This window comes from Lepidochelys kempii, chromosome 2 (assembly GCF_965140265.1).
Source record: "Lepidochelys kempii isolate rLepKem1 chromosome 2, rLepKem1.hap2, whole genome shotgun sequence".
Taxonomy (NCBI): Eukaryota; Metazoa; Chordata; order Testudines; family Cheloniidae; genus Lepidochelys; species Lepidochelys kempii.
The window spans coordinates 69,591,030-69,616,771 of NC_133257.1; the positions used below are offsets into that span (position 1 = coordinate 69,591,030).

A 25,742-nucleotide genomic window follows, 5' to 3' on the forward strand; every position below is an offset into this window, starting at 1 on the left:
GTATAAAAGAAATATCCATAGCTTTAAATGTGTTTCCTTTCAATTTTCTTGTGTTCTATTGTTCTTGTAAGATGAGAAAGGGTGAATAGGAGCATCCCATTCTCAATACCAGTCATTGTTTTTTATATCTCTACATGTCCCTTCTTATCTGCACCCTCTTTAAACAAAGCAGCCCCATCATTTTCAAACCTCTACTCAGCCCAGCCCTCTCAGCATTTGCACCACACATCTCTGGGCCTTTTCTATTCCTGCAACTTCTTTTCTAAGGCCTCATCTACACTACAAAGTTAAGTCGATGTATAGCCACCACAGCAATTAGAGCAGTGGTTCACGTTCACACTGTGCTCCTTCTGTCGGTGGTGCACATCCTCACCTGGAGCGCTTCCACTGACCGAAGTGGGCCATTGTGGGGTACTGACAGCTGGAGGCCTGCAGCCCTGGTGCTGACAGCCCAAGCTGCCAGCTGGGTGCTGGGCTCACAGCTGGACTCCCCCTCCCCCGGCATTGACAACCCAAGCTGTGAGCCTGGCGCCTGGCTGATAGCTCAGACAGTCATCTCTGGGGAGGTGTGGCCTAGCTCTGTGAGCCCGGCACCCAGGGCTGTCAGCACCAGGGTGGGGAGAGGTCCAGCTATGAGCCCCATGTACAGGGTTGACAGCCAACAGTTGATGTAAGCAACATTGTGTCTACACAGACACTGTGTTGCCCAAACTACATCGTCCTAAGTGCCACACCTCTCACAGAGGTGGAGTTATTAGGTCAGTGAAGTGAGTGAATTACATTGGTGGGAGCACCATTGTAGCGTAGGCACTTACATAGTTAGGTTGACATAAGCTGCCTTATGTCAACCTAACTCTGTAGTGTAGATCAGGCCTAAGACAGGCTGAGCAGAACTGAATATAGTGTGCTGGATGAGGGTGCAGTATCAATTTATATTAGGGCTGTCGATTAATCGCAGTTAACGCATATGATAAACTCAAAAAAATTAATTACGATTAAAAAAATTAATCATGATTAATCACAGTTTTAATTGTATTGCTAAACAATAGAATACCAATTGAAATTTAGTAAATATTTTTGGATGTTTTCAAATATATTGATTTCAATTACAACACAGAATACAAAGTGTACAGTGCTCACTTTATATTGTTATTTTTTATTACAAATATTTGCACTGTAAAAATGATAAACAAAAGAATTAGTATTTTTCAATTCACCTCATACAAGTACTGTAGTGCAAGTACAACTTATCGTGAAAGTGCAACTTACAAATGTAGATCTTTTTTGTTACATAACCGCACTCAAAAACAAAACAATGTAAAATTTTAGAGCCTACAAGTCCACTCAGTCCTACTTCTTGTTCAGCCAACTGCTAAGACAAACAAGTTTGTTTACATTTATGGGAGATAATGCTGCCTGCTTCTTATTTACAATGTCACCTGAAAGTAAGAACAGATGATTGCATGGCACTTTTATAGCAGGCAGTGTAAGGTATTTACGGCCAGATATGCTAAACATTCAACAACTATTCCAGAATACATGCTTTCATGCTGATGATGCTTGTTAAACAAAAATCATGCGTTAATGAAATTTGTGAATGAACTTCTTGGTGGAGAATTGTATGTCTCCTGCTCTGTGTTACCCACATTCTGCCATATATTTCGTGTTATAGCAGTCTCAGATGATGACCCAGAACATGTTGTTCATTTCAAGAACACTTTCACTGCAGATTTGACAAAACGCAAAGAAGGTACCAATGTGTGATTTCTAAAGATAGCTACAGCACTCGACCCAAAGTTTAAGAATCTGAAGTGCCATCCAAAATCTGAGAGGGACGAGGTATGGAGCATGTTCTTAGAAGTCTTAAAAGAGCAACACTCCAATGCAGAAACTACAGAACCCGAACCATCAAAACAAAAAAACCAAAAAAACAATCTTCTGCTAGTGGCATCTGACTCAGATAATGAAAATGAATGTGTTCGCACTGCTTTGGATCATTATCAATCAGAACCCGTCATCAACATGGATGCATGTCCTCTGAAATTGTGGCTGAAGCATGAAGGGGCATATGAATCTTTAGCGCATCTGGCACATAAATATCTTGTGACACTAGTTACAACAATGCCATGTGACCTTCTGTTCTCAGTTTCAGGTGACATTGTAAACAAGAAGTGGGCATCATTCTCTCCCGTAAATATAAACAAACTTGTTTGTCTTAGCGATTGGCTGAACAAGAAGTAGGACTGAGTGGACTTGTAGGCTCTAAAGTTTTATATTGTTTTAATTTTGTGTGCAGTTATTTTTTGTACATAAGTCTACATTTGTAAGTTCAACTTTCATGACAAAGAGATTGCACTAAAGTACTTGTATTAGGTGAACTGAAAAATACCATTTCTTTTGTTTTTTACAGTGCAAATATTTGTAATAAAAATAAATATAAAATAAGCACTGTACACTTTATATTCTGTGTTGTAATTGAAATCAATATTTGAAAATGTAGAAAACACCCAAAAATATTTAAATAAATGGTATTCTATTATTGTTTAACATCGCAATTAATCACGTGATTAATCTCAATTAATTTTTTTAATTGCTTGACAGCCCTAATTTATATACAGATATTACAATATTTTCTGTATTGTTTTCTATCCCATCCTTCACATATTTCATTTGCTATTTGATTGCCACTTCACATTGAGTAGAATGTTCACTGAGCCATCCACAATGACTCTCAAGTTCTTTTTCAGTTACTTTACAGAGCCAAGCAATATATATGAGTAGTTCAAATTATTCCTAACAGTCTGCTGCAACTTAGAATCACAGAACCACGGGGTTTGAAGAGACCACGAGGGTCCTCTAGTCTAACGTCCTGCTAAGATGCAGGATTTGTTGTGTCTAAACCATCCAGAGCAGATGGCCGTCCAGCGTCCTTTTGAAAACTTCTAGCGAAGGAGCTTCCACGACATTCCTAGGCAGTCTGTCCCATTGTCCTACTGTTCTTAGTTAGAAGTTTTTCCTGACATTTAATCTAAATCTGTTATGCTGTAGTTTGAACCCATTGTCTCTTGTCCTGCCCTCTGTGGCAAGAGAAAACAATTTTTCTCCATCTCTTTATGGCAGACTTTCAAGTATCATGCCCTCCCTTAAGCTCCTCTTTTCCAAACTAAACATATCCAGTTCCTTCAGCTTTTGCTCATATTGCTTTGTTTCTTGCCTCTGGTTTCTTTCCAGTTTCTCTACATCCTTTCTATACATTGGTGACCAAAATGGACACAGCACTCCAGCTGAGGCCTAACCAGTGCCGAGTAGAGCAGTACCATCACCTCCCTTGACTTGCATGCTATGCGTCTGTTAATGTAACCTAAAATTGCATTGCTTTTTTTGCAAAAAGAAAAGGAGTACTTGTGGCACCTTAAAGACTAACCAATTTATTTGAGCATAAGCTTTCGTGAGCTACAGCTCACTTCATCGGATGCATACTGTGGAAAGTGGAGAAGATCTTTTTATACACACAAAGCATGAAAAATACCTCCCCCCCACACCCCACTCTTCTGCTGGTAATAGCTTATCTAAAGTGATCACTCTCCTTACAATGTGTATGATAATCAAGGTGGGCCATTTCCAGCACAAATCCAGGTTTTCTTCTCCCCCCTCCCCCCTCCACACAAACCCACTCTCCTGTTGGTAATAGCTTATCTAAAGTGACCACTCTCCTTACAATGTATATGATAATCAAGGTGGGCCATTTCCAGCACAAATCCAGGGTTTAACAAGAATGTCTGAGGGGGGGAGGGGTAGGAAAAAACAAGGGGAAATAGGTTACCTTGCATAATGACTTAGCCACTCCCAGTCTCTATTCAAGCCTAAGTTAATTGTATCCAATTTGCAAATGAATTCCAATTCAACAGTCTCTCGCTGGAGTCTGGATTTGAAGTTTTTTTGTTGTAATATCACAACTTTCATGTATGTAATCGTGTGACCAGAGAGATTGAAGTGTTCTCCGACTGGTTTATGAATGTTATAATTCTTGACATCTGATTTGTGTCCATTTATTCTTTTAGGTAGAGACTGTCCAGTTTGCCCAATGTACATGGCAGAGGGGCACTGCTGGCACATGATGGCATATATCACATTGGTGGATGTGCAGGTGAACGAGCCTCTGATAGTGTGGCTAATGTTATTAGGCCCTGTGATGGTGTCCCCTGAATAGATATGTGGGCACAGTCATTGCTTTTTTTTGCAACAGCATCACATTGTTGACTCATGTTGAGGTTGTGATGCACCACAACTCCCAGATCATTCTCAGCAGTGCTGCTGCCAAGTCAGTTATCCCCCATTCTGCATTTGTGTATTTGGTTTTTCTTCCCTACGTGTAGCATCTTACATTTGTCTTTGTTTAATTTCATGTTGATGTCTATAGCTCTGTTCTCCAATTTATCAAGATCCCTTTGAATTTTAGCTCTGTCCTCCAAAGTGTTTGCAACCCTTCCTAAATTTGTGTCATCTGCAAATTTGATCAGTATGCTCTCTATTCCTATATCCAGGTCATTAATAAAGATAATATAACACTGGCCCCAGAACAGACTCTTGTGGAACCGCACTTGAGACCTTCTTCCAATCTGACATAATTTCATTAATCGTAACTCTTTGTTTGTGGTTAATAGTAGTTCTACCAAGCCCATATTTCTCCAGCTTACTTATGAAAATGTCATGGGGAACTATGTCAAAAGCCTTGCTGAAGTCCACGTACATTATGTCCACCGCATTCCATTATGCACCAAACCACTTCCCTTGTCAAAGAAGGAAATCAAGCTGGTTTGGCCTGATTTTTCTGAGTAAATCCATGCTGGCTGCTAGTGATCACCCCTTAATCCTCCAGGTATTTGCAAATTGCATGTTTTAGTCCTTGTCCTAGTAGCTTCCCAGGTATCAAGGTCAAACTGACTGGTCTATAGTTCCCCAGCTCCTCTTTTCCCCCTTTCTAAGATGGGCACTACGTTAGCCCTTCTCCAGTCTTCTGGGATGTCTCCTGTCATCCATGAGTTTGCAAATATTATTGCTGATGGCGCCGAGAATTCTTCAGCTAATTCTTTCAGCACCTTGGGGTGAATAGCATCAGGTCCAGCTGACTTCAATTCAAGTTAGTCAGAAGATCTCTGACCTGTTCTTTACTTATCCTGATCTACATCCCTTCCCCTTAACTGTTTACAATAACTTCACTCGTAGTCCAGTCATGGTATTTTTTGTGTGAAGACTGAAGCAAAGTAGGCATTGAGCAACTCCACCTTCTTATCATCTTTCATTACCAGCTCACCACCTCCATTGAGCAGCAGACCTACACCATCCCTGATTTTTCTTTTTCTTTGGATATATTTGTTGGAACCCCTTCTTGTTGTCAAACATTTCTTTCCAGTTGTAACTCATTCCTTGCCTTCGCTTTCCTGGTTTTGTCCCTACACACTTGTGCTATTCCCATGTATGCATCCTTCCATTTCCCATATGTATCCCTTTTGGTTTTTACATAGCTAAAAAGCTCCTTGTGCAGCCACATTGGTCCCCTGTGGCTCTTCTTATCTTTCCTCTGTATCAGAGTAGCTTGATGTTGAGTCTCTAGTATTACATCTTTTAGGAACTGCCTGCCCTCTTTGACGCTTCTTCTTCCTAACTGGTCTCTCCAAGGGACCTTGCCTACTATTTCTCTGAGTTTGTTGAGATCTGCCTAATATAGATTCTTGGAACATCTCACTGTTAGTCTTTGGCCACGCTCAGAATTGTCCATTTATTCTTTCTCTTTGGGTAAAATTCTGTCCCACTGACTTCAGTGAGGCCAGGATTTCACCCTTTGTTTTCAGTCTTTTTGCCAGATTCTAATCCATGACAGGACTTTACCTCTCGTCCCCTGACTACTTAGTTTGCTCAGTAATCTCTTGAGAGCAACTTTGTAAAAAGCTTTTGGAAGTCCAAATAAATTAAGTATGGGTGACTGAGTGGTGTAAATCCAGGATTTGGGATAGTATGTGATGAAGGACTATATGACTATGAAAAAGTTGCTAGATTGCTCAACTCTTCATTTCCAGCCATTTATATACATAAAATAGACTATTGCTTTTGAGTACTGGCTGGATTCCACTGAAACATTTTCAAACAACATTTTTTTAACAATGTTTTGTTTGTGAATGAAGATGTAAACAGCTGAAAAACATCTATGCTCTTCATTATGCAGTCCAAAAAGACTTTTGAGGAACCCAATAGAACATGGTGATTGGCAGCAAAATTGGGGGAAAGGACAAAATAATTTGAGAGTTAGTCTGTTATTTAGTGTCTTGGATTCTTCTTAAATATATTAGCCAATAGCACAATGTTCTTTCCAGTTATTTTAATACTGATTTATTTTACAGAATACAAAGAAACTCAAAGATAAATATAGCTTCAAAACAATAGAAAAATATCAAATATATACAGAAAGATATAGCTGCCACCGGACTTTCAGAGAGTATGAACAGGCCAAATTCTCTTACTGTGACCCCTGTTCAGTAGGGCCTTCCTCCACAAGTGGTACCGCTGACTCCAGTGGGACTGCACTGGATAAAGGTACAGTTCAACACGAGTAAGGGTATTAGAATCTGGCCTCCAATATTCACTATAGTTATTATGTACATTAAATATTTTTCCAGTTTTACATTTTGAAATTACATGAAAAAGCAAAAACATTCTATAAACAGGCATCCATATTTCTAAGAATAGAATGCAACATCCTGAAATATATTAAATTATACTCCTATCCATCTACTAGTTTATCATATTTACAAAAGAAAAATGAGTATGATCACATTTATAGGACAGTTCATTAGTGAAATAATAATCAAATGAATGGCAATTTAAAAAGAACAATACCCAGTGTTTCTTGCTAGGATTAGCTGCACTAATATATTTTAGCATGCTCTCGTACTGGGCCAGATTTATCTTTGGTAAAGGTTGATGCAGTGCCATAGATTCAGAATGAGTATAAGAATCCAATTTGCAGTGGTAAAAAGGTTCAGATCCACTAAGGAACTTAGGCCATGCAATGCTGGGTATCAGGGCACCTTTCACAGAAACCCACTGCTATCCACAAAGCCTAATTTGCACATCTAGGCACCCTAGAATGCAATCCACAAAAGCCAGCATGCTAGGCAGGGAGCTGCCTAACCTAGGCAATGGGAGATGCTGACAAACCCCTCTCCTCTCTCTCTGAGATAGGAACTTAAGTTGGGGCTGCAAGGAGGTGCCTATATATGCATCCGATGAAGTGAGCTGTAGCTCACGAAAGCTTATGCTCAAATAAATTTGTTAGTCTCTAAGGTGCCACAAGTCCTCCTTTTCTTTTTGTGAATACAGACTAACACGGCTGCTACTCTGAAACCTATATCTGCTTGTTTCTTGACTTTAGCAAAGCTTTTGACATGGTCTCCCACAGTATTCTTGTCAGCAAGTTAAAGAAGTATGGGCTGGATGAATGCACTATAAGGTGGGTAGAAAGTTGGCTAGATTGTCGGGCTCAACGGGTAATGATCAATGGCTCCATGTCTAGTTGGCAGCCGGTGTCAAGTGGAGTGTCCCAGGGGTTGGTCCTGGGGCCGGTTTTGTTCAATATCTTCATAAATGATCTGGAGGATGGTGTGGATTGCACTCTCAGCAAATTTGCGGATGATACTAAACTGGGAGGAGTGGTAGATACGCTGGAGGGCAGGGATAGGATACAGAGGGACCTAGACAAATTGGAGGATTGGGCCAAAAGAAATCTGATGAGGTTCAATAAGGATAAGTGCAGGGTCCTGCACTTAGGACGGAAGAACCCAATGCACAGCTACAGACTAGGGACCGAATGGCTAGGCAGCAGTTCTGCGGAAAAGGACCTAGGGGTGACAGTGGACGAGAAGCTGGATATGAGTCAGCAGTGTGCCCTTGTTGCCAAGAAGGCCAATGGCATTTTGGGATGTATAAGTAGGGGCATAGCGAGCAGATCGACGGACGTGATCGTCCCCCTCTATTCGACATTGGTGAGGCCTCATCTGGAGTACTGTGTCCAGTTTTGGGCCCCACACTACAAGAATGATGTGGATAAATTGGAGAGAGTCCAGCGAAGGGCAACAAAAATGATTAGGGGTCTGGAACACATGACTTATGAGGAAAGGCTGAGGGAACTGGGATTGTTTAGTCTGCAGAAGAGAAGAATGAGGGGGGATTTGATAGCTGCTTTCAACTACCTGAGAGGTGGTTCCAGAGAGGATGGTTCTAGACTATTCTCAGTGGTAGAAGAGGACAGGACAAGGAGTAATGGTCTCAAGTTGCAGTGGGGGAGGTTTAAGTTGGATATTAGGAAAAACTTTTTCACTACGAGGGTGGTGAAACACTGGAATGCGTTACCTAGGGAGGTGGTAGAATCTCCTTCCTTAGAAGTTTTTAAGGTCAGGCTTGACAAAGCCCTGGCTGGGATGATTTAATTGGGGATTGGTCCTGCTTTGAGCAGGGGGATGGACTAGATGACCTCCTGAGGTCCCTTCCAACCCTGATATTCTATGATTCTATGATTAGCAATCCATAAATCAGAATCAGTCTTCTGGAGTAAGGCGACTAACTCATTTAGCTCAGTGGTTAGCGCACTTATCTGGGAGACCCAAGTTGAACTCCCTGTTCAAATCCTGTTAGACGAGTGTGCTAACTACTGAGATGTGGGATATTCTGATGTGGGGCTCCTTCAGTCTCTCCTGTTGAAGCTGTTCCACTTTTGATAAATAATGAAAGAATGATTGGAGCAGGGGGAAAGGACCCTGGGTCTCCCATCTCCCAGGATGGGCACCTTAACCACTGGACAATAGAGTCAATCTCTCTGGCCCAAAGTATTTGTTCCCTGTGGGCAAATACTTAAACAGTCATACCTTCTTGGTCAGGCCCTGCGTGCATGTTAGGCATTTGTGGATCTCTCTGGAGCAGGAGATTGGCACCTGGATGTTGAGCAAGGCAGCAATGCACATCCCCCAGGCAGAAGCTTGGGCACCTACAAGTGTTCAGCATGAGTTTTGTGGATCACAGTGGAGCCAAAGGACATAGGTACCAAAACATGTACCTTTGTGGAGTGGGACCAAAGTGACTGCATCTTCACTTACTACAGGCAGAGGGCTGTACAGAGCTAGCATAGCCTCAGAAGAGGGCAGAGCTGCCCGAGAAGGGGGTGAAGCCAGGACAGCCAGGAAGTCCACTAGCTACAGCATCTTCCCTCAAAAGTTCCTGCTGGTGAAGCCCTGTGGAACTCCATCTGGTTTCAAGGCTGTTCCCCTTTGTAAAATCCTAGTGGATAAGAGAGGCAGAAGCATTGCTCCATTCCCACAGAGGCAAATCTCACCTAAGATATGGTGGTCTTAGATGAGGCAGAAAAGTTTATTTTACTCACCCTGATGCCAGCTCTTCTGAGTTTGGTCTTTAACAGACATACATGGCTGGCCTGTCCATTTGAACCTTGGTTTAAAAACCCACACACAATTACCATGACAATCGTCTGTTACTTTTCATTGTAATACAACATTTGAACAGTACTTTTCTACTTTTCATTGCAAATTAACCACTGTATTTTATTTTGCAGTTTAGTCAGAACAGTCTGCAAGATCATTCCCAGCTTTTCTCTAAAAACATTCTAAAGTGTAAGAAGTTTATCTTGGAGCGTGGGTGAATATGTGGTTATAAAACTCTTCATTCTAACAGGTATTGGTTGATTTTTCTCAGAGAAGACAGTTGGAATGTTACAGACTCTTTCTAAGCAAAAGATACAACAGCATTAATGAGTAAAACTGATTTTTTTAAAAAGATGACAGCACTGTCATAGGAGGTTAGTTACTGATTCTGCATTATTTCCTCCCCCCCCCGCACCCCAAAATCTAGGCAATTACCTGTATTTCTGCAATGCTGTAAAAAAGTGTAAACATCTCAGTGTAAGCATCACACTCAATGGGAGTTTGTTTAGGGCATGGTCTGCAAGGGTGAATTATATGATTATTTTTTTCTTACAGATGTCCCAATATCTTTATTATGTGTCTTTCTCTTCATTGCTGCTTTTATTGCTTTTATTTATTACACAAAAGAGAGTTTCTTCTTCTGTAGCAAAGGCATTTTCCTCTTCCAAATTTTCAGAAGCATTACATTCCGTGTTATTTAAGATAATGTCACAGTTGTGAAATGTTTCAGAATGGCAGCCCTCTGCTGGATCTGTCAACAAGGGAGCAGATTTTTCTTCAAGAATTTGAATTAGGCTAACTCTCGAGCTTTGGGATATTTTTTGCTTTGTATCAGGTAGCTTATTATTGGTACTTATATCGTTGAGTACTTGTTTGGATACATTATTTTCATGATTGCTGATCTCCTGTGCATTTACATTCATATCCTCCATCGCATACAACATCTTTAACTTGTTTTTTAATCCTAGACCTGGGGATACAAGAATCTCAAAGCTATTGCTATTAATGAAATCTAAGGTATTATTAGCATAAAATCTATTAAAAATATTACTGGCAATCTTATTAATACAGTTGTTCTTCAGCATCACATGATTATTTTCATCTCCTATTAAATCTTTGCTTGGCCAGCACAAATGTTGACATTTTTTGGTCATTAAATGTAGGCCCAATTGGTTCTCAATGTCAGATGCTTTTCGGTAGGCATATCCTCTGTCTTCCTCATTAACTGGTTTTATGATGGCCATCAGTATTGGACAATGTTGTCCACAAATAGCATGAAGCTTATCCAGAGAATCTTGTTCCTCCAGAGCTCCCCTGTTGGCGTTACTGTCGTTAGTTGGTTGGGCTTGTATAGGTTCATCATTTAAAGGCTGTTTCAGAGGATGCACCTTATTATCAGGTAATCTAAATTCCACAGATGTAAAGGCTGGATAATTGGTATTAGCCTCTGTACAAAGATTCGTGGAAGTGGTGCATATCGTGAATGACAAATTGTTGTTTTCTTTCTTTACTGCATGAAGAAAAGGGGTATCATCACTGAGGGTAGGTTTGCTTTTCAGACTCAAATCAGGAAAAGGCTCTGAATCACTATTATGAGGCATAATGAAGTAGTTGCATCCACTTTCAGAGGGTTTAGCTGTGTCTTCAGGTTCTGAAGAAGATATTTCACTGTGTGGTGGATACTGATTCAAATTTGCGAAGTGGGAGTATGGAACATCATCACTATTGTTGTCAAACATTGTGTCTGCTGAAGTTGTGTCCAAATTGCCATACATTCCAGTGTTTTCAGGTGGTGATCGTCTCACCAAATGATTTTCTTTAAGAAGCCACTTGCCTTTATCAATCAATATTCCTTCATCATCATCAGCAGGTACACCACACTGACAATATTGCTTTGTACATTGCACTGAGTAGTTATCACTGTGATACACCTTCTCTCCATTAAGACTGAACTGTGGTGCTGGTGAAGAAAAATTCTCTCTCCTCCATGTATTGTTGTCTTTGTTTATTTCTTCCAGACTTTCATGTGATATAAGTGAAGACCGTGACATTTTCTCAACAAAGCAAGAATTATGTTCCTGACACAGGGAAGAGTTTTCATTCATAACTGTACATTGGGATTCTTCAGCATCCTTTTGAAGAACAACTTTAGACATATACGGAAATGCAGTGTGGAAGGTAGGCTTAAAGGAGGCTTCTGCTTTACCATAAAGCTGTTCAATAGCTCTTTTAACATAACCAGTATTATATTGTTTTTCATACATTGCTTCCTCCCCACTTTCATTGGTGAAGTCACTGGATGCCCTATAATTGTAATCACTGTCATCAGTATCTGGTCTATAATCTGACCAGTCAGAAGTAGCAGGGCTTTTAGAGCATTTTTTTAATTCAAAAGAAGGATCTGAACATGTTCCATGCTCCAGTTCTTTTACTAACAGTTTTACTTGCAATTTCTGTTCTACTTCAGTTATGTCCAATTCTGTAATTTGCTTAGACTCATAACTAAAAGATAATGGTGATGGTGTAGATAGTCTCTCAGGGGTTTCTTCACAAGTCCCATTTTCTTTCTTTTCTTCTACAGAATGTGACTGTGAGGAAGATTCTGTACAAGAGGTTTCAGAAACTAATTTATAGCACTCATTTGGTTTTTCTGTGCCATCTTGCTCTCCTGCATTTTTATTGTTGCCAAGATGCATAATGTCTTTTTTATCTTCTACTTCAGAAATTTCTAGATCTAAAATATTATCTTTATCATTAGAAGTTATACTGTGAACTGTTGAATTAGGCTCTTCTGAAGTCCCTGATTCTTCATTATTGAATGATGTATCTGTGGTTTTATCCTGAGATTCTTGTAAGGAACTATCAGCCTCTTCTTCATTTTCTTCAGATAGTTCTACATTTGAAGTAAGACTACAATTATTTGAATTAGCATTCACGTATTTTCTCTCTGACAGTATTTTGTGAACATTCAAGTCATTTAGATCTGAAGTCTCTGCTGATGCATTGAGGTCTTTCTGTACATCAGAGCATTCAAATTCTTCAGTCAGCTCTTGTAGATCAGCATTTTCCTCAGAATGTCTAGTATCCTCTGGAATGCAGATCTTATTTGAGTTTTCACTTTCATGAAAGTTTGGCATGTTCTGAATTTCTACTATGAAAGGATTTTCATGACAATGTACAGAGTCCTGCTTTTCTATTCTGCTCCCAGAGTGTAATAAATTATTTGATGTCGATTCTTGCAAATTTGAGACAGCATCCTTCAAGTCCTCAGCTTCTTCTGTGACTGCAATTTGTTTTAGAAATTGTAACAGTGTAAATATTTCAGAACAGCTACAGGTAGTTTTTAGCATATCACCTTTGCACATACCATTCAAACTCTGTTTTAGATTCAGCACAAGTAGCCAAGCTAAGAGGAGATTGGGGGAAGATCCAAGTAATGAAGGAGAAGAAAAGTCTGTAGGACCACATGAGTTTTCTGTACATCCAGTATGAGCCTTTTGAATGCCGAGCATAGCTGATTGTAGTTGTTGTAACACCATACTAGACACACAATCCTTTTGGGGAGCATCAGTTTCAGTCTTGCTGAAAATTTTGGAATCAACTTGGACAGCAACCTCAGCACTTATTCTTTGATTTGGACTTATATCTCGAGTGTCAATTTCTGATTGCAACTTCTTTTTATCATTTTCATGCATTTCATTAAACACCTGTAGCTTAGTATCATGTTGGAAATCTGACTGTAATAAATATTTGACCTCTTTCATTATACTTGTATCAGCATTGGTCAAAGAGCCAATTTGTCTTCCATATAACCATTTGGCTGATTCTTCAATAGCTCCCATTTCACTGAGAGGTTCCATTGGCTTTTTTAGTAGATGATGTCCAATCAGGTTGGGTTTTCCAGTTATGTGCACTTTATTTGCTATAACCTTAGTTTCTTGATCTGAGGGAGTGTTGATATTTTCCATAGGAGAATGACAAATTTTACTATTTGCTACATTCCCTTCCTTTTTATTTATGGGGGCTAATTTTTTTGGAGGCAAAACAGCATTTGGAAATGTGTTTTGCAGCCAGTTTTGGACATAGGTTTCAAGTGAATACTCAGCAACCTCATCTGTAAAATCCTCTTGTTTCAGAACATCCAATGCATTACCGCCATCTGACATATGTATTTTACTTTCAGTTGTACTTGGATTCTTCTTTTTTTTTTGTTTTTTCTCTTTCTTTGAAGATTTGTATGAACTATCTGAAATAACAGTGTCCTTTTCTCTTTCTAGGTTATTACCATTAGCCACTTCTGACAATGGCTTTGATGTCATTAAAGAATTGTGTGTCTGTTTTATAGAATTAATGCTGTGACATATGCCTTCTTTTTCAGTACCTGGTGTATTTTGGCTGTGTTCAGTTTCACTTTTTGAATCAGCTCTTTCCTCTATCAGGCCCTCTTCACATTTTGCAGATAGTGGCAAGCTAATTTTTTTGGCTGATCTGGATTTTATGTTGGTCAGTTGTCTATTAGCTTTTGTTTTCTTACTAAATGCTAACTCATTTTGTTGGAGCTCCACAGAAACCTGGGGACATAAGTCATTTTCAGGACATAAGTTTTTGTTTGAATTGATAGATCCATCACCATTTCTGACATGAAATGTCATTGCTCTTTTCTGACATGTTTCAGAATAAGTATCTCCAATTTGCATTGCAGATTTCTGCATACTTTCACTTTCTGCACTCTTAAAAGTTCTTTCCTCTTCAGTCTCCTTATATTGCTGATTTTGGTGTGAATGTACACCTTGTTCCAGATAATGAGATGGTGATTTTCTCTTTTTCTTCTTCTTTTTGCTGTTAGACAATGCAGGTTGGCTTATGTCAGTGAAATGGGTTTTATCACATTCAGTGCTATCACGGAATTGTTTCTCATTCTCAGCAGTGGTAGGAGAGGATCCTGTTGTCAGGTTTATTGTCTCAGGAGTAGCATTAGTACATGTTGACATTGTCATCTTTGTTTGTTTGTTTCCAAGACAGGCTGAGTGAATGGATCCTTGAGAAGAAAGTAATAAATCAGATGGGTTACATAGTCTGTCTTCACTTTTTGATTGAGACAATTCTGAGTACCTGATGAAAGAACTCAGTGATCTTTTTATTCCTTTAATCCCACATTGGTCATGAGGAGAGTTGATAGTGTCTGCTGAAAGTGGCCTATCTGTCCAGTAAATTGTTGAGGAAGGTATGAAGCCACGGATGTTAGCTTTGCAGCTTGATAGTAAACTATTACACATGCCTTCCTCCACAACTGATTTCTCCAAAATGTTCTGTAACAATCCATCTTCATCAAGCATATCTAATGTCTTTGTATTTGTAGTTTCTTTTAAACCATGACTTTTATGGCTTAATTTAATCAGAGTTTCTTCTTTTTTCTTTTCTAAAGAAAGCTTTAATAAATCATTGTTGCTTATTTCACTAAGCTTAGAATTGTTAGTACTTGATGTTTTGCTGCTGGACTGAGTGACCGTGCAATACTCAGATTTGCTTTCCCCATCTTCTAATTCCTCGCTGTAGGAAAATTGTCCTATCATCTTTTCCTGAACCTTTCTGTCAGATATTACAGTGACACTTTCAACTAATGCTTTCTTTTGTCTCACTCTTCTTGGCCCAGGTGTCGGAGGCCTATGAAAATGAGGTTTGACTTTATCCTCTGATACATTGCATACGTCCATGTTTGCAGAAGAGTTCTGCCAGATTTTATAATCAGAAGTGCTTAAATCAGATTCTGATTCTTTACTTGTTGCTTCTGTGCTAATCTGCTGCAGTGCGTCACTCTCATCATTACTGTAGTTCTCCAAGACTGGAGCCTCTGTAGGTTTTATATATGCTGAAATATTTAAATCAGATGAATGATCTTCTTCACCTACTGCAGAATTGAAAATCTTGATATTTTTATCAGCAGAAACACCAGCACGACTGACAGTGGTTGTCCATTTTATGGTTTCTTCCTCTTTTATCCTGAATCGAACTTTCATCTCTACTGTCATACTGCCATCTTGATTAACATGAACAGATTTCTCAATGTCATCTTCAGAGCGCACCATCGATAAATCTTCACCAGCATGTGAATGATTTTCTGCTAAGCCCATGTAATTGTCAGGAATGCAAGAAGAATCTGAGTTATCATTGCTGTAAGCTTTATCAGAAGAAACTGAGTAAATTTGAGCTCCTGAGGGCATTTGTGTACTCACTTTCAACATTTATATTGAAAGCACCCAAATTCACAATATTAGATGGAAAGTGTAGAAGATAATCATCATACATAAGAATCCAGACAGAAAGACAGCAGGCAGGCAGCAAAGATAGGAGACAGAAAAAAAGAAAAAAAACAGAGTATGATTAGTATAAAGGAACCCAATGAAAGGTTTTGGGATTTTTTTTTTGGTGAGCATTGGGATTGAATAAATTATTGTAACATAAAGAAAAACTTTTACAGTAAGGGATCTATTTTCTCTAACCCATTTCCAAGAACTTGTTAAAAAGAAAAAACAGAACTTTTGTAAAGAGCAAAGACTGAACTTTACTGCTGGTGCAATTTCCTTTATTTTGTTTTGCAACATGACCCTTCTAACACCAGTGTTACAATCTTTAAGGCCCTAAGCCTGTGAAGTGCCGAATGCTCCCAGTTCCATCAACTTGGTTGTTGAATGTGCTTCACATCCTGCAAGAGGCACACAGGAAACTCACAGGATTAGTCCCTAAAATATTAAGCATGGAACCTGCTTTTTCCTTTACTACTTGATGATTTAACAGTAATTAATGGATCCAAATGCATATGCAGTACATAACCTGAATGTTAATAGATGCTACAACATGTGAATCAAAAATAAATCTCTCTGGATTTGATTCTACACCCTTCACTTATATGACTAATCCTTAGTTATCTGAGTAGTCCCACGGATTACTCGTGTATGTAAAGGTTGTAGAATTGGGCCCTTAGATTGCACTTCTATATATGTTTACATTTAAATTTTGAGCCAGACATTTATAATAAGATTTTTACATCATGCATTTTAATTTACATCATGTAGTTACAATGTGAATATATGATACAGTTCTCTAGGACCTAGTCCAAAGACCACTGAAGTCAATGAGAATATTCATATTGACTTCAATGGGCATAAAATTAGGCTTCTAATGTGTTTGTCTGCACAGTTAAGTATTTCTAAATGTGTTTGTATTACTTTGTAATAACTTGACACTGTCACAGGGGTGCTGGAACAATTTATACAGTGGGGGTGTTGAGAGTCATTGAACCAAACTGTAAAGCCCATATATTATGGAAACCACTTCAAGCCAGGGTTGTGGGAACGCCCCTTGCATTCCTAGTTTCAGCACCTATGCACTGACAAAATCTCATCTATCTTTGAGTGTCACACAGTGAAAAGAAAAGGCGAGAGACCAAAAGTACACCATGAGAAATCTAAACAGAATTTTCTAAACTGTGCTCCTTCTGTGTGTGTATTTATATGTATATGTAAAATAATATGTGCACACAAACACGAATTCAGAAAGACATGCATAAGGACATAATTGGTAATGACATTTCTAGAAGAAGTATTCAGTCATTTTATATAGTGGTTTGGAATTTATATTAAAGTTACAGTCCAGCAGAGCACTTGAGCATGTGCTTAGCATTAATTTGACTTCAATAGAATTATTTATCTGCTTAAAGTTAGGCATGTAGTTTGCTGGAGTGGGCCCTAAAAGAATTTGTGTAACTCTTTTCATGACTACCTATGTTACTGTTACACACACATACACACAATTTCAGATTTGTTGCCTCTTTCAAGTTTCCATTGTAGAGGCTTTTCCTGGAACTGAATGAGAAATGATGGTAAATTCAGCCTGTCTCTCATTCCAGAGACCAGACCTTTCACTTCTGTAAATAAAAATCTCATCTTCACTCGCCTCTGGAAATGGAATGAAAACAACAGAAGTCGCCCAAAACTCTGAACTTTACACTCATATAACCTGATGATATCTCCGACATGGGGCAGTTTTGAATTTTTAAAGGAAAATACATAAAGAGTTATTCCTCTTGCTTTAACTGCATTTGACCAATATTAGCTGATGAAACTTTCCAGCTCTGTCAGCTACTTCCATATTCTAACGCTACCAACTTGGCCATGACTATAGGCAAAATATAGATGGAAGAGAAAAACTTATTGACAACTTTGATTTTTGTAGTCATTTCATTTGCCTCAGAATGTTCCTACTTGTTCTCTTAACTCATCAGCTATCCTGTACACACAGCCCTGGTGACCAAGGAGACAACACGTGGGGCAAGAGACATCAGGGTGGGCTGCAGAGTGGAAGGCGGGAATAACTAAAGAGAGGGGACTTGGGGACATGAGATATTCAGCAGGGGCACTGGGCAGGGGGCGGGGGAGTGAACAGGAGCTTAGTGATTCTGTGAGAGCCACTGGCAGTTGATGCTGCCTAGGCTCCTCAGCACAGCAAGACAGGAGCACCATGGAAAATTAGCAGAGAAAATTAACTCCTCCAGCACTGCCTCCTTGTCTCTCCAGAACTTCAGGAAGCTTTACTGAGGCATCCAAAAATCACTAATCGCTTTTATAAAGGTAACCCTTTGTCACAGAAAGACTGTTTCCTGTCTGTACAATGGGGATGTTAGTACTTCTCTTTACCTCTCTTGAGTATTGTGTGGATGAATACATTAAAGATAGCGACATGCTCAAATATTATGGTGGCAGGACCATATAAGAACTTTAGATAGATTAAATATTTAAATATTCAGCAACCTGACAGTGTACCTCACTTACACAAACCAATACAATGTACACTGTAACTTTATGAAAGTCACACCACACCTATTTTAAATGAAAACACATGAACACATGGCCAATAAACAGAGTGAAGGCTACATACTAGGGTGACCAGAGGTCCTGATTTTATAGGGACAGTCCTGATATTCAGGGCTTTGTCTTATATAGGCGCCTATTACCCCCCACGCTCTGCCCCGATTTTTCACACTTGCTATCTGGTCACCCTACTACATACTGACTGTTCAGGATGAGGGGGGAGATATATGTGGGCACAGAGTGGTGGAAAGGAACTAGTTGAGGTTGAAACGTATGGAGGGCACCTGGATACTGAAAAATTTAACTGCTTATTTCCTTGCTTTTCCGAGTTTGCTTTAGTTAGATATGGGCACATATGGAATTAAGGATATGACAAGATATCCCCATTCATTTACTGAGTTAAGATCTGAACACTGCATGGTAATACATTTGCTCTGCTGTAATACCATCAGAAAGTTCAACTAGAAGGGAGATATACATTTGTTCTCTGTATCAAACTGTGTGCTTTCTGTTACCCTTGCTGTAGTATGCACAAAGCATGATGTGGATAGATTAGCAACAATCAGTCCATTTTAAAATAAGTCTTGATAGCTTTACATACAAGTCCAAATAATTCTGTTTGAAAGGAAATATGTAAGCCAGCTGAATTTTTAACAGAAACTTGAATTCCAAAATGAAAATTAATGCTTTCATCTTCTGATGCCTACTGAGGAAATCTGACAAAAATAAAGAGTTTTGTTTCAACTGACCTTCTTGAATACCCTTGATCCCAATCAGATTGCTATGTTTTCATTTTTTTAACATTAAAATGTGGAAGAGATAAATCACTTGAGAAAATACAAAATAATTAAAGGGACTTACTATTTCTGCTCTCTGATTTGGCATTTGCTTTGGGGTACACACGATTGGAGAGTCCCGGCAATTTAGCAGGTAGTGAATACCTGTGAGGATCATAATTCCCTGGTTTAAAAGGCTCTCTCCCAGCTGCCACAATAGCTCCAGAACACAAGATCAGAGACTGAAGGTTAGGAACCTGGAAAAAAAAATACAACAACAAATCAATTTCTCTGCATAAGTAACAAATAGTAATAATACAACAGGTATAGTTTTTCCACATATTTTTTCTTCACTTTCTACCCTAAACATATGTAGCATTGCAGCAGGCTATTACAAAGGGCTGGATTTTATTCCAGAGTGGCATTTATTTCAACATTGGGTAATGCACTTCCTTTGTCTTTGTGAATAAGTGTGTAAATATATTGGATCCAGATAAATATTTCCCTGAAGTTAGGTTTGGATTTATCCCTATAGAGAGACAATCAACAGCCATGAAATGACTGAATGAGAGTGTGTGTGTATAAGTCAGTGAAGGAAAGAATCTTCCGCCACAAAATATATTACCGGACTCTTGTATGGGGGGGTCTGTGGCTGCATACTGCCAAATATACAGAATTAGTAGTGGACCTAGCTTCCTGCTCCTCCAGTTACAAGGAATTTGAGCCTCATGGATTGTGCTTTGCTAGCTTGTAGGTGATATGCCCCTTTCCCTCTTTCATGTCTACTTGTGGAAACCGAACACAGAAATCACATCTTCACCTAGTGGAAGGTGAAAGACCAGGGGCCCCAAGCAGTCGCCACCGAATTGCCGCTGTGCCAAGAGCCACCGCGGCAGGAAAAGCGGCGGAGCTGCCACCGAATTGCCACCGCAGGACACGGACTGCACCCCATTCTAATTGCCACCCCATGCACCTGCTTAGAAAGTTGGTACCTGGAGCCAGCCCTGTGAAAGTCTCACCCTGCATCGGTGTTCAGTTGAGCTGAGTGTGATTCCCCTTTCACTTATACCAGTGTAAACCAGAAGAAACTCCATTGTAGTTAATGAAGTTACAACAATGTAAAACTTGTGTAAGCAAGAGGAGAATCAGGCCCATTGTTTCTGGAAGTTTCGGGCTTTGTAGGCTAGGATTTGGTCCACAGTTTATAAAATGTAAGATAACCTTATATGAGGTTTTATAGCCATAACTCATGGGTGGCAAAGACAGATGAAGAACATAATACAGTTGAATGTTGCTCATAGCAATTTCATCCTTTGAACATTACAAATATAGAGAAATAGGGATAAAAATCAAGATTACTTAGTTTATGGCATTGTGAGCTTTCCTCAGCAATGTAGTAGCCATACAGGAGATCTGACTTTGAGTTTTGAGTATAGGAACTTTTGCTCTTACACTAGCAATTACATTGTCATGGAATCACAGATATGTAGGGTTGGAAGGGACCTCAACAGGCAGAACCAACTGTGTCTAGATCATCCCTGACAGGTGTTTGTCTAACCTCTTCTTAAAAACCTCCAGTAACAGAATTCCAATACCTCCCTTAGAAGTCTAGTCCGGTACTTGATTATCCTTATTGTTAGAATGTTCTTTCCTTATATATAACCTAAATCTTCCTTGCTGCAGATTAAGCTTCAAGAGACATGGTGAACAACTCTCTTTATAACAGCCCTTAACATATTTGAAGACTTATCAGGTCCCCAGTTAGTCTTCTTTTCTCAAGACTAAATATGCCCAGCTTCTTTTAACCTTTCCTCATGATCAGGTTTCCAGACCTTTTATCATTTTTCTTGCTCTCCTCTGGACTCTCTCCAATTTGTTCACATCTTTCTTAAAGTATGGGCATTCAAAACTGGGCACAGTGCTCCAGCTGAGGTCTCATCAGTGTCAAGTAAAGCAGGACAATTACCTCCCATGTCTTACATATGACACTCCTGTTGATACACCCCAAAATGATATTAGCTTTTCTTACACCTGCATCACATTGTTGGTCCATATTTATCTGTGATCCACTATAATCCCCAGATCATTTTCAGCAGTACTATTGCATGGTCAGTTATTCCCCATTCTATATTTGTGAATTAGATTTTTCCTTCCTAAGTGTGGTACTTTGCATTTGTCTTTATTTAATTTAATCTTTTTTATATTTCAGCCATATTTATCAAGGTCATTTTGAATTCTAATCCTGTCCTCCAAAGAGGTTGAGACACCACCCAGCTTGGTGTGATGTTCAAATTTTATAAGCACACTCTCCACTTCATTATCCAAGTCATTAATAAAAATGTTGACTAGTTTTGGACCCAGAATAGACACATATAGGACTCCACTAGAGTCATCCTCCCAGTTAGACAGTGAACCATCAATAAATACTCTTTAAGTTTGGTTTTTCAACCAGTTGTGTGCACACCTTATAGTAATTTCACCTAGACCATATTTTCCTAGTTTATGTGGGATTCTGTCAAAAGCCTTACTAAGATCAACATATATCACATCTACTAGGAAAAGAAGGAATTTAAGTTGGTCTGGCAAGATTTGCTCTTGACAAAATCATGTTGGCTACCACTTATAACCGTATTATCTTCTAGGCGCTTACAAATTGATTGTTTAGTAATTTGTTCCAGTATCTTCCCAGATATTAAAGTTAGGCTGACTAGTATGTAATTCCCTGGGTCCTCTTTGTTTCCCTTTTTAAAGATAGGTACTATGTTTGCCTTTTCCAGTCCTCTGGTACCTCATGGTTCTCCATGACTTCTCAAAGATAATCGCTAATGGTTCCAAGATTACTTCAGCTAGTTCCTTAAGTACCCTAAGGTGAACTTAGTCCGGCCCTGACAACTTGAATACATCATAGTGAAGATGCTCACAACTCCTGGGGGATGAGTAGGTACAGGAATTTGTTCTACTGCATTAATGGACCATTATCTCTTAGGGGAACAGAGGTAGCTTTCCAAAAGACCTCTGCCTAATGCATGTCCTAATTGTGGGACAGGGCTGTGGAAAGGTTACATGTGATTGGATGAGTGGACATATTTTGAAGGCATGCATAAGAAAGGACTAGAAAAGCATCCTGTCCAGGAAAAGCTGTCATTAGAAGACATGGAGAAGGAAGCGGTTTAAGAGAAGACTGGTGGGCTTCCATGAAAACCTAGAATTAAAATTCCCTCGCTTCAGTCACTACAGTCCCAAGATGAGTGTGCATCCTTCCACAAAACTGACTACTTTTTTTGAAGGTCCATAGGTGTACAGAGGCAGGTCCACAAGGAAGGCAGCAGGTAGCTGATGGTCAGGACACAGGGGACCTTACACTGGTCAGAGTTGCGCCAGCCATGTAAGCAACCAAATCATTTGATTACATTGGTAATATTATAAAAGCAAACATTGTGAAAAGCATATCTGATGCCACTGTTTATTCTCACCTTTCTGCCATCAGTAGTGTATAACTTCACAACTGGATACTGCATTAACTCACTTATGTAATCCAGAAAGGTCTCAAAGTTTTGCATGTTCTTCTTACTCAGAACTATAGTGCACCTGATTCTCACGTCACCATTTTTGAAAACAAGCAGCTTTTCGGGAGTTCTTATTTTGACAGTTCTGTCTTCCTGAACAATGCTGTCTTCTTTCTCCCTGGCTAACTGCACAACTCGGCGACGAGCGCTAACTGGCCTGCTGATCTGCCAGGGCAATGGCTTCTTACTGGCCCGCTCCAGATTAATGGGCTTAATTTTCTTCTGATGGGAACAAATATAAGACTTTCCATCTTCAAGGTCCTCCAGATTGGTGATACTGTGTATCCCGCGTGGTGTACTAATATTCCTCACCCCAAATGGTATTGGGACTCTTTTGGACAAGTTATCCAGCAAGGCATCAAATGTTTTGAAAGATCGATTATTAATGACCATTTTGATCCCATTAAACTGAGGGTCTCCACTTTTATAGAAACAGATTCGTTTGGCCACAACAGGTTCGGTGACATTGAAGTGACGTGTAGACAAAGTCTGTTCACTCTCAGAGGAGTTTGGCTGAAGCACTGAATAATTAGTTGATGGCGTTTCACTCATTTTGACAGTACTCTGGAAGGAGGAGGAGATGGATGTAAAAGTTTTCTCACAACTGCAGTAACAACATAGTCCTCATTCTGAAAAATGCAAAAGGAAAATTTGTAAGAAAAATCAACAGCAGCAAATCTTGCCAAAAATCATTGACTTAAATGGGTCCAAGCTGTTATCTCAAAATTCCACAAAGACTCCAGTACTGTAGGATTAAGTTAGCATAGCTTTACTTTCAAATACTCCCAGAACTCTCCATTGTAATTTCACATCTCTTATCATTTTGGTATAACAGCATTTTCTTTAGAAAGAGGTACTTTGTCAGACTACAATGGCAATTAGAGATTTTCTTTTTTAAGGATGAATGTAATGACCACATTTCACACATTATGTATTAGGGAAATATTCATGGGGAGGGGAGAGTTTATGCAGATGCATGAGCCATAATTCAGTCCAAGATAAACAAAAACTGAAAGACAATGGATTTGATTCTGATCTCAAATACATCAGTTTTACACCAGTGCACTCCAGTGATTTCAGTGATGCTACTCCCAATTTACTACACTGTAAGTAACATCAGATTAGTGTTTAGAGCATGTGTCATAAATATAAAGGGAAGGGTAAACACCTTTAAAATTCTTCCTGGCCAGAGGAAAAACCCTTTCACCTGTAAAGGGTTAAGAAGCTAGGATAACCTCGCTGGCACCTGACCAAAATGACCAATGAGGAGACAAGATACTTTCAAAGCTGGAGGGGGGGAGAAACAAAGGTTCTCTCTGTCTGTGTGATGCATTTGCCAGGAACAGAAAAGGAATGGAGTCTTAGAACTTAGTAAGTAATCTAGCCAGATATGCATTAGATTCTGTTTTGTTTAAATGGCTGATAAAATAAGCTGTGCTGAAGGGAATGTATATTCCTGTTTTTGTGTCTTTTTGTAACTTAAGGTTTTGCCTAGAGGGATTCTCTATGTTTTGAATCTGATTACCCTGAAGGTATTTACCATCCTTATTTTACAGAGGTGATTCTTTTACTTTTTCTTCTATTAAAATTCTTCTTTTAAGAACCTGATTGTTTTTTCATTGTTCTTAAGATCCAAGGGTTTGGGTCTGTGTTCACCTGTACAAATTGGTGAGGATTTTTATCAAGCCTTCCCCAGGAAAGGGGGTGTAGGGTCTGGGAGGATTTTGGGGGGAAAGACGTTTCCAAGAGGGCTCTTTCCTTGTTATATATTTGTTAGATGCTTGGTGGTGGCAGCAATAAAGTCCAAGGGTAAAAGGTAAAATAGTTTGTACCTTGGGGAAGTTTTAACCTAAGCTGGTAAAAATAAGCTTAGGGGGGTTTTCATGCAGGTCCCCACATCTGTACCCTAGAGTTCAGAGTGGGGAAGGAACCTTGACAGCATGTTTTGGTGGCTAAAGTTAATGGTCCACTTTATAAATTGTGACAGATCATTTGCTTTTCTATTGTAAGCTTTGCCTTTTCGGATACATAACTCTACCATTTAAATATATGCATTTGTGCTGAGTGAAATCTTGTTGATCAAGTGTGAAATTATTTTTTCCTAGGAGAAATAGGCTTAAATTAGGGTAATCTTTTATAAAGACAAAGCCATTTCCAGTGCTTTTAATTAAAATGGCAGTTTTCAGTAGCTAAAACTTTAGAATGACCTTTAAAATTCTAGTCATCTAAGTAACATGCTATTTCTGAAAGCAATGTAAGCATGGGCCATGATCTTTAAAACAGGGACCACTCCCCCTGTGCATTCTCCACATGCACCTGCTCTATTACTCAATTAATTTAGTTACAATCCTTTAATAACAGTATTTTATTTTAACTGTTGTGTTACCTGTCAGCTCTGTGTTCTTGGAGAAACTGGGTGCAGTATCCAGCCTGTCTGACTCACGAAGGACGCCCTCTTACCCCCCAGCCTCTGCTTGAACCAAAACCAATCAGAAAAAAGACTTACAAAAAGCAATAAAAAGGCAGTGGGAGACACACCTAAACCCCTCTGGACAAGGGTGACAGGATTAAGGCAACTCCCCTAGCCTGATTTGCATTGAAGATGGGACAGGGAGGCACCTCCATTAGCATACAGAATGGAGAATAGAGATTCCAAGGCAAGAACCACACTGAACTCTGGGACCAGAAAAGCAGGGAAGCACTGCATGATGGGGGATCTCTGCTCCAGATGTTAATGAACCCACACCTGCACACACCCAACTCAGTAGTTATCAGACCAATCCTAGTAATAAATCTTTTATTGGTATCCAAAATACTGAAGCTGCCTAATGGCATTGTGAGCTCCCTCGAAGGAACACCATCCATCGCCAGGAATGATCAGTTCCTATTATCTAGCCTGAACAAAATAACTTTGGTATATTCCCTTGAGCCATCAGTTCACCCATAAACAAATCTAGTGTTCTCCCTTGAACCATTGTTGTTTCCCTACAAAAAACCCTATTCATGCTCAAGTAAGCGTTCTGATGCCTGGATCCAAAATCTGCA

General features: G+C 39.4%; 2 protein-coding genes across 2 annotated transcripts in view; both read right to left on the reverse strand.

Annotated features, from left to right (window-relative positions):
• RP1 (RP1 axonemal microtubule associated) overlaps positions 1–23,249 on the reverse strand; it is a 295,171-nt gene extending 271,922 nt beyond the window's left edge. Inside the window, exons 1-2 of the mRNA XM_073329615.1 lie at positions 22,605–23,249; positions 19,217–19,388 (exon numbers count right to left, since the gene is read on the reverse strand). Of these exons, the coding sequence (XP_073185716.1) occupies positions 19,217–19,388; positions 22,605–23,249 (817 nt within the window). The remainder of the gene's footprint in view (positions 1–19,216; positions 19,389–22,604) is intronic.
• On the reverse strand, positions 10,061–15,709 carry LOC140907927 (oxygen-regulated protein 1-like). Its single transcript, XM_073335021.1, has one exon. It carries the CDS (start codon positions 15,707–15,709, stop codon positions 10,061–10,063), a length of 5,649 nt encoding a protein of 1,882 aa, XP_073191122.1.
• Positions 23,250–25,742: the final 2,493 nt, after the last annotated feature.

Coding starts and splice junctions, on each gene's coding strand:
- LOC140907927 (XM_073335021.1), bottom strand. CDS start 15,709: ATGCCCTCAGGAGCTCAAATTTACTCAGTTTCTTCTGATAAAGCTTAC.